The 16057-nt window shown below is 34.8% G+C and overlaps 1 protein-coding gene across 7 annotated transcripts in view; it reads right to left on the bottom strand.

Annotated features, from left to right (window-relative positions):
• ACSS3 (acyl-CoA synthetase short chain family member 3) overlaps nt 1–16057 on the bottom strand; it is a 151095-nt gene that overhangs the window by 74262 nt on the left and 60776 nt on the right. For all 7 annotated transcript variants that reach the window (XR_009521233.1, XM_060025308.1, XM_060025309.1 and 4 more), the window contains 2 exons: nt 10839–10919; nt 10663–10758 (listed from right to left, as the gene is read on the bottom strand). Coding sequence is in view for 6 of the 7 variants with exons in the window: in XM_060025308.1 (XP_059881291.1) it covers nt 10663–10758; nt 10839–10919 (177 nt within the window). In the remaining variant the exon portion in view is untranslated. The remainder of the gene's footprint in view (nt 1–10662; nt 10759–10838; nt 10920–16057) is intronic.

The raw sequence follows: 16057 nt of genomic DNA, 5'->3' as shown, positions 1-16057 counted from the left end.
GATGAAGAATTACCAAAGAGGGTGAATTCATTTGTCCAGGGTCATATAGGTAGATGAAGGCAGACCAAGATAAATAACATGGATATTCATATTTCCAGTCCTGTGACCGTGCTACTACAACACAACTCAGAATCTTAAATCCTCTACTTCTTCTAACTAATGTATTGCCTGAGAAGGCAGAATGTAGTACGTATCTTCAAAGATAACTGTTGAATTATTAACAGACAACCATCTGCCCTGGTTAATCTAGTGAGGATACTAAAGAGTTTATTGAAATGGCTTGCTGCTATGAAATAGACAATTTGTGAAATGCAAACAAATATAAAATGAAAGCAAGCTTTCATTCCTTGATTCCAAAGAGACTGTTATTACATAAAAATGACAATTGCCACATCAAGGTCAATTATACCAACTGGTTTATAATTTAATGCCAAGATAGATTTATGGTGACTAATAACTAATAATCCACTCTAGGTAATAACTTATCCAAATTGATTTTTTTCTTTTTTATTTAAAGTACAATCTATTTTATTTTGTGTTATTTTTATATACAAGCAGTTTACTATCATTTTTCTCCATTTACACCTTTGTTGAGGTGTAATTAACAAAATTTATATGTATTTAAGGTGTATAACTTGATATTTTGATACATGTATATATCAACAAATAATCACCACAAACTAATTAATATATTCATCACCTCACATAGTTACCATTTTCTTTTTTCTTTCTTTTCTTTGTGTGTGTGGTAAGAACACTTATGATCTACCCTCTTAGCAAATTTCAAGTATGCAAAACTGTGTTGTTAACTATAGTCACATTGCTGTACATTAGATCTCCAGAACTTAATCATCATGAATAACTAAAACTTTCTATCCCTTGCCCAACATCTTTCTACCCAATAGCAGAAAAATATACGTTCTTCCCAAGTACATACAAAACATTCTCTAGGATAGATCATATGTTAGGTCACAAAACAGCCTTTACAAATTTAAGAAAACAGAAATCACTCCAAGTATCTTTTCTGACCACAATGGAATGAAACTAGAAATCAAAAACAGTAAGAAAATAGTAAAATTCACAAATACATGGAAAATAAACAACACACTCTTGAACTACCACTGGGTCCATAAGGAAGTCAAAAGAGAGTTTTAAAAGTATCTTGAGATAAAAAGAAATACATACAAAAAGAAATACACAACATACCAAACTCGTGGGATACAACAAAAGCAATACTAAGAGGTAAATTTATAGTGATAAACGCTGTCAATAAAAAAAAGAAAGGTTTCAGATAAAATAACTTTATACCTCAAGGAGCTAGAAAAAGAATAATAATTAAGCCTAAAGTTAGCAGAAGGAAGGAAATAGTAAAGACTAGAGTAGAAATAAATCAGAGAATGGAAAAACAATAGAAAAAACTAAAATTACAAGTTGATCTTTTTTAGAAGATAAAATTGACAAACCCTTAGCTAGACTAACTAGGAAAAAAAGAGAAAAGACCCAAATAAATAAAATCAGAAATGAAAGAGGAGACAATATAACGGATGCCTCAGATATTAAAAGAATCGTAAGGGACTACTATGAGATGTTTGTCAGCTAAGCTGGTTTCTTGTTCAGCCACCACTACCATGTGGAAAGCCTGAGTTCCATTGTACTAGGCAATTGAAATGTGTGTACAAGATACATATTTGTCCATTAACACCCAAGCAAAGATAAGGAGAAAGACAGGACCAAGGAGAATTTGCTTGCCCTTGAGAAGATGGGTTGGGTTTTGATTTAGCAGATGCCAGGCCTTTTGAAAAAGGGGGCAAATAGGAAATAGAAGAGAGAGGCCAGAAAACATATGAGTATAAACACCATTTACAAACACACACACACACACACACACACATACACACAGCAGGTTGCTAAATTTGTTTATATATGAAAGTTTCTATATTAGAGTACTGTTCGTTACATTCTTCCTCTTTGACAAAACCTCTGTACCAAGTACGTCCTCGTCCATATGTTGCTGGGGATAGGTCTGTTTCAATCAGCATGCATTAATAAAATAAATTTATAGAAAGGTACTGTTTGTTTTCTTCCTCTCAAAAACAAGGACTGAATTATTCAACATTGCTTTACATATTTTAATTGGTCAGTCCAATATGGCTTCCAGAATTGCATACATTAAATATGTCCAGGTCAATGAACAAAATTAACTCTTTGCTTATTAAAAAATATAACAGATTACTTAAGTTGCTCATGAAGTTCTCTAGTAAAGAGAATATTAGAATTACTTTTTCCTCTGTCAGGGAAAAAAGTCCTTACTTACAAATGAAGTTCTTGTGTTTCTTTTTCTGATATATTCATTCAGCCATTTATTTAACAAATATTTATTGAGAACTCAGAATGTGTCAAAAACAAGGCTAAAAGTTGAGACTTGATGGGGAGCAAACACTAAAATGAAACCTTCCCTCTCAGAGTTCAGAACAGAGAGGGGCAAATAAATCAAAGGAGCCTATAAACTAATGTGAAATGGCAACTGTGACACAAGTCAGGAAGGAAAAACTCAAGGTGCTTAAGAGAGACTACAAAGATTTGACCTAGTCAGAGAGGTCAAGGGGGGCTTCCCTCAGGAAGTAACACCTGGCTGTGCTCTAAAGTATAAGAGGAATATATTTCAGGCAACAAGTAGGAAAAGTACTGTAGCAGAAATGAGCATAAGAATAACTTCAAAAAAATAGGAGCATGTTGTGCCTTAGAAGGGAAGAAAGTGACTAAGATAGAGTGAAAGTCAACCCTTTCAAATGTTGAAAAGTCAAGTATGAAGAGGACTGAAAATGTCCATTGGCATCTGAAAAAATAAAGATCACTAGGAAATTATCAAAAAGCTGTTATTATGAAATGATGATGACAGAGGCCAATTGGAGAGGATTGCAGAGTTAAGTTCTAGGTTAGAAAATGAAGCTATTGGGTATAGGCAAGCCTTTAAAGATGAAGAGAGAGTATTGTAACTGCAAGGGGATAGAGAATCAAGGATTTTTGTGGGGTTTTTTGGTTGCTGTTTGTTTGTTTTAATGAGAGAGACAGGGATGTGTTGAAAATTTGGTAGTTATCAGGAAGCTAAAACCAAAGAAAACCACCAGGATTTCCAACATGTTTTTAACCTGCAGATGTTGGGCTATATGTCCTCTATGGCAAAAAAGAAAATCTTATTTAAATATCCACTGTAAGCTTTTATGGTGAAACACAGATTGTTTCAAGTGGGTAACTCTTATGTACTTCGAAGTTAAACTGGGGCTTCCCTGGTGGCGCAGTGGTTGAGAGTCCGCCTGCCGATGCAAGGGACACGGGTTCGTGCCCTGGTCCGGGAAGATCCCACATGCCGTGGAGCGGCTGGGCCTGTGAGCCATGGCCGATGAGCCTGCGCATCCGGAGCCTGTGCTCCGCAACGGGAGAGGCCACAACAGTGAGAGGCCCGCGTACCGCAAAAAAAAGAAGTTAAACTGAATATCCAACTTAGTTATAACCATTTTCAATATTCTTTCGGCCACTGTAAATATAGATTTGTATTAAAATCCAGGATATAACTTTTTTTAACTTTGCTGAGAAAAAAAGGATTCATTCATCATTTATTCATAAGATATCATGAACCATTTGCATTTAATAAAAAGAAATGTTTTATGAACTGGTTGCTGTACTCTAGATGATTTGGGCACATAATGAACTGCAAATCTCTTAATACTTCAGAATATCAATTTTTGTTAAAATATATCATTAAGGAAAAATATTATCACAGATACCAATTCACTGTCTACCTCATTTATAGCTTTGAAATACTATAATTCATTAAGAATGAAAATAAAACTGTGGTCAACTGTATGCTTTTATTTCTCTTTAGAAAAGGTAATCCTATGAAGATATGAATGATCTACTAAACTATTCTGTTTACTATGTAAAGAATGTATTTTTATTATTTAATGGGAGATTTTAGTTTCCTAAATAAAAAATACTAATAATACTAAAATAAAATCATATTAATATTAATTCGGTAATCCAACTAAAATTGGGACACATGTGGGACTATTATTTGGTGGAGGTTAATAAAGATTTTTTTCACTTGCTGTCCTAGTGACAAGTCAGGACTCTTCTATACCTTTGTTTGGTGTTAATGAATCAAGCAAGTAAGTTTTTTCCCAGCATTTTGCATGTTCAAGTTGTGAATCAATCTGCTTAGAAATGGTTCATTCACACAACGAATTTTACCTACTTCCTGAAAGGCACTGTGCTGGACCTTGGGGGTACATAAATGACAAACATTCCCTGCCCTCAAGGAGTTTACAGTATCACAGCACCGTATTTACAAGATCAAAGGAATCTAGATGGTATAACAGAAGCATAAAGAACTTCAATCCGCCTGAGGAAGGCAAAGAAAATATCAGAGAGAAGATGTAATTTAAGTTGATCCCTTAAGAAAAAGAACCACTCGGCTACGTGATCAGAACAAAAGTGGGATTTTAGTAGAGGAAACAACTTAGTCACTGGCAGTTCTGTTCATGTAAGTGCCAGTAGGAGTGGATTGTTGGGTGGGAAGCTGAATTAGGGGCCGGGAACAAGAGACAGACCTTAGAGGCAGGCAAAGGGCAGATGACCATGGATCATTTGTATCGTGCAAATGAGTTTGAATTACGTTCTTTGACAGGAGTTCCCTGAAGCCTTTTTTGTACTTTTTAGTTACATTTTTTATATGAGATAATTGTAGATCCACATGGAATTGTAAGAGATAATACAGAGATATGTCGTGCACCCTTAATACAATTTTCCCTATCAGTAATATCTTGCAAAACTATCGTTTAATATCACAATCAGGATATTGATATAATCAAGATAAAGGACAGTTCCATCTCTACAAGGACTCCTCATGTTGCTCTTTGGTAGCCAAAGGTGTTTATTATGGAGAAAAACAATTGATGTTTGTATGCTTACCTTGTCTCCTGAGACCTGGTTGAACTCACTTATTAATTTAGGGTTTTAAAACATGTTTTATAATTTCCTACATAGACAATCATGCCATCTGCAAATAAAGACAATTTGATTTCTTCCTTTCTGATATGTTTCTCTTTTTGTTTCCATATATTGCCTTATCAAATTGGCTAGAACTTCCAGGAGTATATTGAATAGAGTGGTAAGAGTGGACATCCTTGCTTTGTTCTCAGACATCAGGGGAAGTACTTAGTCTTTTATCATTAACTACTGGCCACTGGCTGTCCTTTCTGGGGAGGCCTAGTGGTGACAAATTCTCTAAATTTTTCTTCATCTTGAGAATGTCTTTATTTCTCCTTTATTCTCAAAGTATATTTTGGATGAATATAGAATTCTGGATTGACAGTTCTTTTCTTTCCACACTTGAAAAACATTGTCACTTCCCTCTGACTTCCCTAGTATTTGAAAAAATCCTGTCATTCAAACGGTTTTACCCATACAGATAAGGTATCCTTTCTCTTTCACTACTTTCAAGATTATTTCTTTTGCCTTCAATTTTCAGAAAGTTAAGGGTTTTTTGTGTGAATGTGGATTTCTTTAGAGTAATCTTGTTTGGGGGTTTGCTCAGTTTCTTAAATCTATAGATGTATATCTTTGGCCAAATTTGAGAAGTTGAGAAGTTTTCAGAAGTTTTCCATTATTTTTTTGAGTACTTTTTTCAGGCCCACTCTCTTTCTCCTTTCCTTCCATGACTGAAGTCACAAGTGCTAGATCTTTTGTCATCATTCCACATATCCCTGAGGCTCTGTTAGTTTTTTCTTTTCAGTCTATTTTCTTTCTGTTGTTTAGATTGGGTAATTTCTATTGTTCCTTCTTCCAGTTCATTAATTGTTTCCTCTGTCCCTTCCATGCTGGTACTGAGCCCATCTATTGAGTTTTTATCTTGGTTATTGTATTTTTCAGTTCTAAAATTTCCATATGGTTGTTCGTTATAGCATCTATATCTTTGCTGGAACTTTTTATTTCTTTACTGTGACTGTCTATTTTTTCAATTGTTTCAAGAATGTCCATCATCAATTGTTGAAGCATTTTTACCACAGCTGCTTTAAAATCTCTGTCAGATAATTCTAACATCTCCGTCATCTCAGTATTGGTATCTATCAACTGTCTTTTCATATTCAGCTTGCGATCGTTTTAGTTCTTGGTATGAGGAACGATCTTTTCATCAAATCCTGGACATTTTTTTGTACTATATTATGAGACTGACTCATATTTAAATCTTGTTTAAAGTGGCTTACTTAGATTTCACTCCAGCAAAGAAGGAAGAGGTAAGGGTAGAAATCCAGGTCCCTCATTTGGCCTCCATTGATACCCAATTGGGAAGATGCACTTCATTACTGCTGGGTTGCTTCTAGTTCTAACGGTAGGCTTCCAATGGCACCTCCCTGGCTGGACAAGGTGAGAGTTCCCTGTTACTGCTCCCAACGTGGTGTCCACTGACACCACAGGGAAGAGACAAGTGGTCTTATTATTGCTGGTGAAAGTCCTGACTTTCTACTAGGCCTCCACTGACCCCATCCATCCCAATGGAGAATGGAAGGGGTACCTCATTACTGATAGGTGAGGGGGATAAGTCCAGCCTCCTTATTTGGTCTCTACTGTCATTGCAAGTTCAAGGGGTCCTCATTACAACCTAACAGGGATGAAAATCTTGGCTCCCTAGTCAAACTCCTTTGACACCACCCTGTGGGAAGAGGGAGGGTTACGGCTCCTCCTTAAAGCCTGACAATTTTGGAAGTCTAAGCTTCCCACTTAGCCTTTGCTGTTTGGTGGTGGGGGTGGGATTATGGATTTTTCTGTGGCGTTTATCTGGAGTAGAGCCATCTAAAAGTTTTAAGTCTTGCTTAGGCTGCTCCTTCCTAATTCTTTGGCTTGAGAGATCAGGCTTTATTTTTTTCTTCTTGGAGGTTTTTTTTTTGTTTTTTGGTCTGCAGTTGTTGGCATTTCTGGATTGCCAGCTTCTTCAGACACAAATGTAAGACATATGAAGGAAAAGTAAAACCCAAGTTCTCATCATTATGTTGTTTTTTGAGTCCCAAGGTCCCTAAAGACAGTTTTCCGTCTTCTCTCCACCTTTCAGTCTTATGTTTGTTTTAGACATAACACCTAAAATGTTTAGTTCTACTTAGCGGGAGGAATAGAGAAAAGTATATCATCTCTATCTTCCTGGAGGCAGAACTCAACCCTTTGAAAAATCTTGGCCTTTGCATTTTAGATAGATAACTGTAAGTGAGGAGAGCTCAGAAATTGAAGTTTGGGTAGAGATGGCCTGGAGGACGTCTGAAGGCAGAAGTATTTGTTAGAACATTCTCTAGAGTGGCTATCTGAAATATACAACTGGAAAGGATAGGCACCACACAAGTGAGATCAGAAGCCAACCATAGAATACACACCAGTCAACAACATACTAGCTAAATTATCAGCCTTGAACATATGGCAGGAGACATGGAAACAAGAAGACACTTTTGATAGGTACTAAAATGTAAATTCAGTAGAATGTAATGAGCAATAGGTTATGATATGTAAGGAGAATGAAGTTAGAATCACTTCTTGATTCTTAGTTTGGATGACTGAGTGAATGCAGGTAACATTAACAACACTGTAGAGTATATGGAAAGCAATGTCTTTGCAGGGAAGAGAGGAGATAGTGAGTTCATTTCACATTGTCTTGAGCATAAGGGATGACTGGGCTGTCTGAAGGTGCCGAATAATAAGCTGATGCTTAGCAGAAAGGTCAGATATAGAAAGGAGGAGTTGGGAGCCTTGGTTTAATTAGTAATACTCAAATCCAACTGCATGGGGATTATCCAGGAAATATAAGCAGAATGGGAAAAGAGGGCTAAGAACAAGACCCTATTAATCCCCAATGTTTAGCATCAAAGTAAAAGAAACCAAGAAAGGAAAAGGAGGACAAGCTGTCAGAGAGGTAGAAAGAGAACAGAGGAGTAGCATACAATTTAGTTCTATACGCATTTGTTAAGTGTTTACTGTGTACTCTGCACTATGCTGAGACTGGCTTTTGAGGTCCCCACACTTTACTAGGTATAAATTCAGGACAGTGTGGTCAGCTCACTAACAGACATATGCTCGGGGGGGCAACAGAACCACAAAAGGGGAACCGAGCACAGCCAAAGACTATGAGGAAATTTTCCAAGAGATGATTACATCTAATCAGAGTCTACAAGGATAGGTAGAATTAACCAAACAAGCAAAGACAGAGGGAAAGTCATGCCAGGCAAAAGAAACAGCCTGGACAATAGCAAAAGGGCAGGGGGCTCAAGAAAACAGAGAGAATTACCTTCAGTCAGCAGGGTTGATGCCACTGAGAGAAAAAATAAAATCAAAGTGAAGGGGGCCCTTTGACTTTGTCATTTATGAAGTCACTGTTGACCTCTGATACAGCAGCTTTATAAAGCAATGTGGAGAGAAACCAGACTTCAGTGAGATGAACAATAATTGGAAGAATATAAAGTTCACACAGTATGGGAAGTGTATTTTTTCAAGGAACTTAGTGAAGAAGAATATAAAGATGGGATAGCTAGAAATGTGCAAAAGTCTAAAAGGCTTTGTTTTGTGATCAGAGAGAATTGAAGATGTTTACAAGTCGCAGGAAAGAAACCAGAGTGCAGAGATAAGGTTTAAAAGGTTAAAAAAAGGATCACTCTTTTGTACGACAAATACTTTTAGAGTATCTGCAATGTTCTTAAGCACATCATTCCAAGATAAAGACAAACAACGGAGCCCCTTGCATGGTGTTAAAGTCATGTTTCAAATAAACTTGAGAAATAAAAAAAGGCCAATGGTAAATGCACAAAAATTACATGTACTTCAGTTCTAAAGGCAGGTTAATACTTATAAATATAAATACTTTTCAATATAATGGCACCTTTGGCTTTGTCACTTTATGTTAGCAATTTCATAATTCATTATAAGTATTCAGTGTTGAGGCTTATTTTGTTTACTTCAAGGGGAATTATTATTTTAATAAACATTTATTCTATTGCAAGGATTTTGGTATGGGACAGATGTGTCAAGATTATTTTATGTTTTAATTATTACAAACACCACAGTGCATGTTAAGTCTACAAAGGACAAAGGCATAGTATAAAATATGTGGAGAAGTGCATGATGGTTTAATACTTGTGTCAAAGTCTGCCTTAGTATCTCTGAGCATTCAGAGACAGAAAACCAGCCAGCTGAAAATGAAGAAACACTCATGTCTTTAAATGGTGACTGGGACTAGAAGACTTCCATGAAGATCAAGAATAGTCTCTAATTTTTTCAGAATCATTGAGTTAAAGAATTTTAAGATTGTAAAGAACTTTGACATCATCTAATACTATTATCCACACCTCGCATATAAAATTCCCATCTTCAAATTTCTTTCTTGATGTTGACAGACTTTAAGTGAAAGAGAGCCTCCTATTTGAGAACTTCCCTATTCTACTAACGGACAGTTAAACTTTCTCTGATTATTCCAAAAGATAGGTCTCTGGAACTCCACATTACTACAATTACTACACTACTTCCTTTATATGTGGCAACTCTTTAAATGTCAAAAGATACTTAACATATATGCACACTAAATATATTATTTTTATCAGACTAACCATTCACAATTCCTTCATCTCTTTCTTGTATGACATTTTCACCCTGGTCCCTTTCATCCAAATTCTTTCTAATAAGTTAATGATTTTTTTCTCCTCCTCATTAAACTGAACACAGTTTTCCAAGTGTGAAAAGATAAGATTATAACATTGCATATGGCGAGTATTTTTTTAACACAATCCTATCAACCGCTCATGTTTGAACTCATAATACACAGGGATTTAACCACATAAACTGCAACCAACTCAAGTTTCCCTTACTTCATTTTTGCAATTATTTTTAATATAAATATAAGATTGTAAAGATTTCCATATTTTCCCATCTTGTGTTTTTTGTCCCAAAAGTCCAAGATCATTTGTATACTGATCTAGCAAACCATCATTTTGCTGTCCCTCTCAAATTTTGATCTCCTACATATCTGATAGGTATGTGTTTTAAATATTTGTATAAGGCATTTGCTAAAATTAAATAGAATAGGCATAAGAGCAGAATTTTCTAATATACACACAAAAATATTATTCCTAGGTAACATTAGTCCATGCAACAGAATCTAAAGCAGTCATTTATTCAGCTATGAATCTGATCAGTCTATGACTCTCTCCCTTATACATATAGCGATCATCAGAAACTACCAAAAATGTCTAGCTAAAATCAAGAAACCACGTATTTGAAATCCATTAATCCTACAAGAACACAAAGAGGTGAATCTCTGTTGCTTGTTTTATGATGGCTGTTTTCTAAGATTCTAAATCAGTATCAGTCTAGTAATATTTTCTAGAAAGTGATAGACATCAAGCTTGTTAGTGAATATTTTTCAGAATATAATTTTTATGTCTTTGTTCAACACAATTTAAATAGTTGTTTATTTTTTTCTAAATATATATTTCTTTCTCTTATGAAATAACTGGAAGAAGATATAAAAACGTCCCCTGCCCCCATTCAATTTTCTTTTCCTACTTAGGACTACTTCTCTAAAACTTTTAGTAAAATTAATATTATGTATATGTAGTACTAATTTTATTTTATTACCTCATATAAAACTGTTGTGTTTCCGTGTAGAAGAGGTCCATAACAGATATAGGAATGTCCGACAACCCAGCCTAAGTCAGAAGCTGCCCACCACACCTAAACAAAAAGAAGATAATAAAATACATATATCTTAACCAGAGAAATGTCATGTAATGTGAATTTAAAACCATGATTACCTCTCCAGGTTTAAGTCCATATATAGAAGACATTGACCAGTTAAGCATTACAGCGTAGCCTCCAGTGGGCCTCACCACACCCTAAAGAGAAAAGGTGAAATTAAAATCAATAGACAGTGTGTTAAAAGATTCTCTCTCTTCATACTGTCCACTTAAGAAAAGTTCCTGTTTAGAGTATTTCATATTCTATAAGCTATAAATAACTCTGGCTTTCATATAATTGTATCTGAATCACTATTTCTTTGGCTCCTCCAATAATAAAAACAGAATAATTTGTCCATATTAGTCCATTTGCAGAATCCATTCTCACAGACCATTCTGAACCTTCTAAAGAAAACATGATTTCATGGAATCACATGCAATAAAAAAAAATTTACAGTGGTAACATAAATTATCAACATTACAGGGAATTCCCTGGCAGTCCAGTGGTTAGGACTCTGCACTTCCACCGTGGGGGGCATGGGTTCGATCCCTGGTCGGGGAACTAAAACCCTGCACGCTGTGCACAGCCAAAAAAAAAAAAAAAAATCAAAGACTTAGCATGAAATTTTCAACAATTACATTTTCACACATATTTCCGGAACAAAAATGGAAACTCTCAAAATTAAGTGCACAGAAATGTCAAAGGTAGCTGTATGCCTAAGAAACAGACTACTATAAGGATATTTATTCCTTAATATTATTAAATAATAACAGGATGCTTAGAGGAAAGAGTCATATTCTAACTGGATCCTTCATACAATGCTACCCTTGTGGTCACACTACCACAGTATCAGAGCTGAGCAGTTCTTTAGTGATGAATTCTCAAACTCTGAGGAATCAATCCTGATGAGTTGGATCTAAGGCTGACAGATTTTCCTTACATTACATTTGGGCAAAAGTAGGGATTGTTACACCACGGTACTATAGTTTCTAGCAGCTATCCTTGACAGTGAACATATTCAATGTTAATACAAGATTAATTTTTGAAAACTGAGCACAAGAGTTATCATAAATAATAACTGATAGTAAATTTAATAATTAATTTCATTTATTGCTTCACTATAAACATTAATCATCATTGGCTCAAAAAGACTTAACGATGTGAATATTCAGAGCAAGAAGGTGAATGCTTGCTAAGAAATATGTTATATTTCACTCACAAATATTTTCAAGCACCTCTCAGGAGAGCAACTAGAATTGCTTTGTGAAGAAGATAATTATTTTACCTGAAAGGGCACACATGGTCCTAATTAACGAACGTGCTACTAGTTGAACATTTTTTGGCACAGTTCTGTAACTGTAACACACATACATGAATCAGGAAATGAAAAAGAAATTGACTTTCTGTTTGTTACTAAAATTGCTGCTCTCCTCAGGTACCACTAATAAAACATAGGTACCAAGCTGTGGAATAGCTGTGGAATACATTTTATCTGGTCTCTTGGCAAACATCACAGGCAACTTTGTTGGCATTTGATGGGTACTTTCTAGGTTGTATGACATGGTTAGCATGCAGTTGGCTCTCTTGATCACCTTGGGAGTATTAGAAATCCTAAGCCCCTGCCAGTAAATTTCACACATGCATTTTCCCACATAAACTGAGCAGCTCTTTACCGAGTATATGCTGTATGGTCTTCCACGCATTTTGCTAATTTGTTTGTCCTATTGAGAAGGTCTTTTCCTATAGTTCAATACCTTGATGAATTTGATATTAATCAACTTGCAAACACTCTTTTCTAAAACTTTTTATTCGTTTGGTAGAGGATAAAATGTGAAGTTTTTTCATAGACAATATGCTATCCATATTCTTTGATAATTAATGTCAGTCATGATTTCACTTAAGATGTTTTAGAATTTCTCTTCACCTGCCTGTCCCTGCATTTAGAGGTCATATTTATAAATAATTCTAAATATCATTATAAATGGGTAAATTTTTATATTAAATGAGGGTAAGATTAATCAACTGGAAGTTACAGAAAGGAATAAAAGGCTAAGGAGAAAATAAATGAGTAGTAATTCACTTGTAAAACTCAGAAGATATTTTAAAGGATAGGTTATCAAATTTCTGTTTGCCTCTCAAGTGAACCCTTCTTTAAAGGTTATTTACCAATGTTGCTTTGTCTGTAAAATGGTGGCTACCTAAATCCATTTGACCCCAAAAAGTTAGACTTAAAAATGAGACCATGCATGAAAAAGTATATAAAATTATACAGGTTAGAATTTACTGTCCTCCTAACAAAATTATTTCCTTAATTCTAGCAATTACTGTTTTTTTTTTTAAAGTTTTCCCTATGCTAATACCACACAAAAGGCAGAAATGTTAAAAATTTAGAGGTTATCATTGAACATTCTCCTTAAAAACAACTAAAGTGGAGCTACAGGAGACAGAAAAGTCATGTCTGTTTATAATTGGTCTTTGATATCCACTTATTTTTATTTTTTTAAAAAATGAGTATAAAAATTTTCTTCAGACGTCTTTTTTTATTCATTAATATAGATTATCGATATGAAATATCAGATGACAGTTTTCAATTTACTGGGTATTTGGTATGGCGTAGAAAATAAAACTGCATCATTTCATATTCTCCATGTAGATCTTTTATAAGAAGTTCAAGAGTAAAAAAACTGAAAGATTAGTTTTAAAAAGAGAGTTTCTTTATTATAATATTAATATGTGACTAACATTAAGATGATAAAGCATTTCTTGTTTGTAACCATATTTTCCAGGTAATGATAATTAAAATGCAAAAGATAAACACTGTTCAGCCTCCGAAAATACATAAACCATGCTCAGAAAAACCTACAAATTATTATACTCTAGTATGCAAAATTAATCAGAAACAAAAAATGGTATTTTAAAGTATATTTGAAATCTTGAGTATGAGATATAAATATTCAACATCAGTGCTTACCCCTAAAACACAAGCATGCTGCATTTCACTCTTTTGAATATGTTACTTTATGTATTTATACCCTATCTACCTTCAAAATAAAGATAGATGATCTAATATATTTTCAGAAAAGTCCCTGCAACCTGCCAATACACTGTTCTAGTTTTTGTAGGATCAGCCATAATACTTCAAGTCTTCTGGAGAACCTGAAAAACATCCAGGTGGGACTAACACTCCATGTCCCTAATAAAGACATGAAAGTGAATTCTATCTCAGAATAGATAGGTGCTCTTTAAACAAAACACTTTTAATGTATGGGTATTTTAAAAATTCAGTCCATATGAGTGAAACTAAAGGCTGATTATTCATCATCCAGGAATGGGACGGCAGTTATCACAGATGGTTCTTTATGATTTCCAGTTTAATGAGCTGCCTTTGAAGACAAGGAAAGCCACAAAATATTATAAATGGGGCCATTAACATAAAACAGAAAACATGTCTGTATCAAATGTGTACTGTTTGGTTGCCAAAATTAAAAAAAAAAAAATACAGTTGAAATAACATCAGTTGTAGTAGAAGAGAAAGGAAGTTTGAGATGTGTGGTAAGATTAAGAGTTTGCGAGTCTTTAAAATGTTTTTTAATAGATCTATAAAAATCTGAATGGCAAATCTCAAACTATTCAGGTAAGAGAAGTCTAGATAGAGTAACCGACAAAACCTCATACTTCCTAAGTTGAGCCCCTCTATCACCCTACTCTGTAGTAAAGACTTGTACAAGACAAATATACATATTTACATACATAAAATAGATATTCATTCACACATACATATGTAAATACATATGCATATATGTTTATATGTACACGTGTATATGCCTATGCTTTGTATGTATGTTGATATATACATTTCAATTCAGTCTGGCAAATTAAGTAAAAACAAAACAAGAAGAAAGAGGAAACAAAAATATTACCTGAAGAAAAGAAATCTATCACCAAAGAACAGTTGGAGTCAGTGAGTTGAAAAGTATGAGGTATGGTTCTGCTTACTTAAAAACTCCAACAAACCAACAATACTCTTGCTCTCATAGTGGTTTTACAGGTGATATCCCCTCTTCCTAGAATGCACCCTCACCCCTTTTCTGAACCTGGTTAGCTCCTACTTGATCACACAAGTACTTAACAACACTGTGAAAGTGTCACCTCTTCTGGAAGCCATCCACACCCACTAGGTTTGTGTTAAAAGCCTCTCTCTCCTCTTTCATGGCCCCAAGACCTGCAAACTTCTCTAAGCCTCTGAGCACTAACAACATGCACATACTGCTAAGCCTCCTCCACCACTCTGGGCACCATAAGAATGCTTTTGTGTCTTCAGCATAGAATAGGCAGTTAATACATTTTCTGACTGATTAAAAGAGTTAACAGTTAAATGAATAAGCACATGTATGAAAACTATAATTTTTTAAAAACATTCTTCTTTGTTCAAGAGAAACCCTTGAAACCTTCAGAATTTAATGAATCATATTAGTAGAAATGGAATGATTCCATTTGGTATATTTCATCAAACATAAAAGCTCTTGCTGTAGACAAGACAATGACTCTGAAGCTGCCTCTATGGAGGATACTTTAGCAGCAGTATAATTTTTTATTGGTCTGAGCAACTGTGAGATAAGGGGCAAAGGTGTAGCAAATTCAGCATTTTAACTGCAAGAATTGTACCACAGATTAAAAAAAAAAAGTTCACAGGTTTTTTTATTTGACTTTCTCTTACTTTTTTCTACAGTATAGAATATGAATAAGTCACCTAACACGTAGGAATAAAAGTTAACATAAATTATATAAATTCACATCAGGACAAAGGACTTATCTACCACTTTCCTGTCATGCCTTCTTTTCTAATTCTTTGCTTTTGGTTTCTTTTCCCCTGTGCTCCTTTGGCACTAATTTTTTTTTTTTTTTTTTTTTGGTTATCTCCATACCTCCATGACAGCAAGCCGGAAGAAGATAAATATGACCATCACTAAATCTCCCACTCCCAAAACGACACCCCATCCAGATGAGGGATTCTTCTATTGTGTAGTTCCTTGAAGTAACTTGAATATAGGTACCTAAACCAAACAGGATAAAAGTGTACAACAGGACAGAAATGTATGCAAAGCAGCTCAGCTGTGGTTGCTAGAATATGTGCAGCAGCTAACAGATTAACCTGTCATATAACAACCTGACAAATCCAGGGCTGGCAGATGCAGAGACGCAAATATGCCCTAGATATATCTGAAAATTCTAACCAAAAAACAGACTGCATTGTGTGTGTCTTATATGTGCCTATGAGAAATGAGCTTTTCTTTTT

This window comes from Delphinus delphis, chromosome 11 (assembly GCF_949987515.2).
Source record: "Delphinus delphis chromosome 11, mDelDel1.2, whole genome shotgun sequence".
Taxonomy (NCBI): domain Eukaryota; kingdom Metazoa; phylum Chordata; class Mammalia; order Artiodactyla; family Delphinidae; genus Delphinus; species Delphinus delphis.
This window is presented reverse-complemented; position numbering and strand designations above follow the sequence as displayed.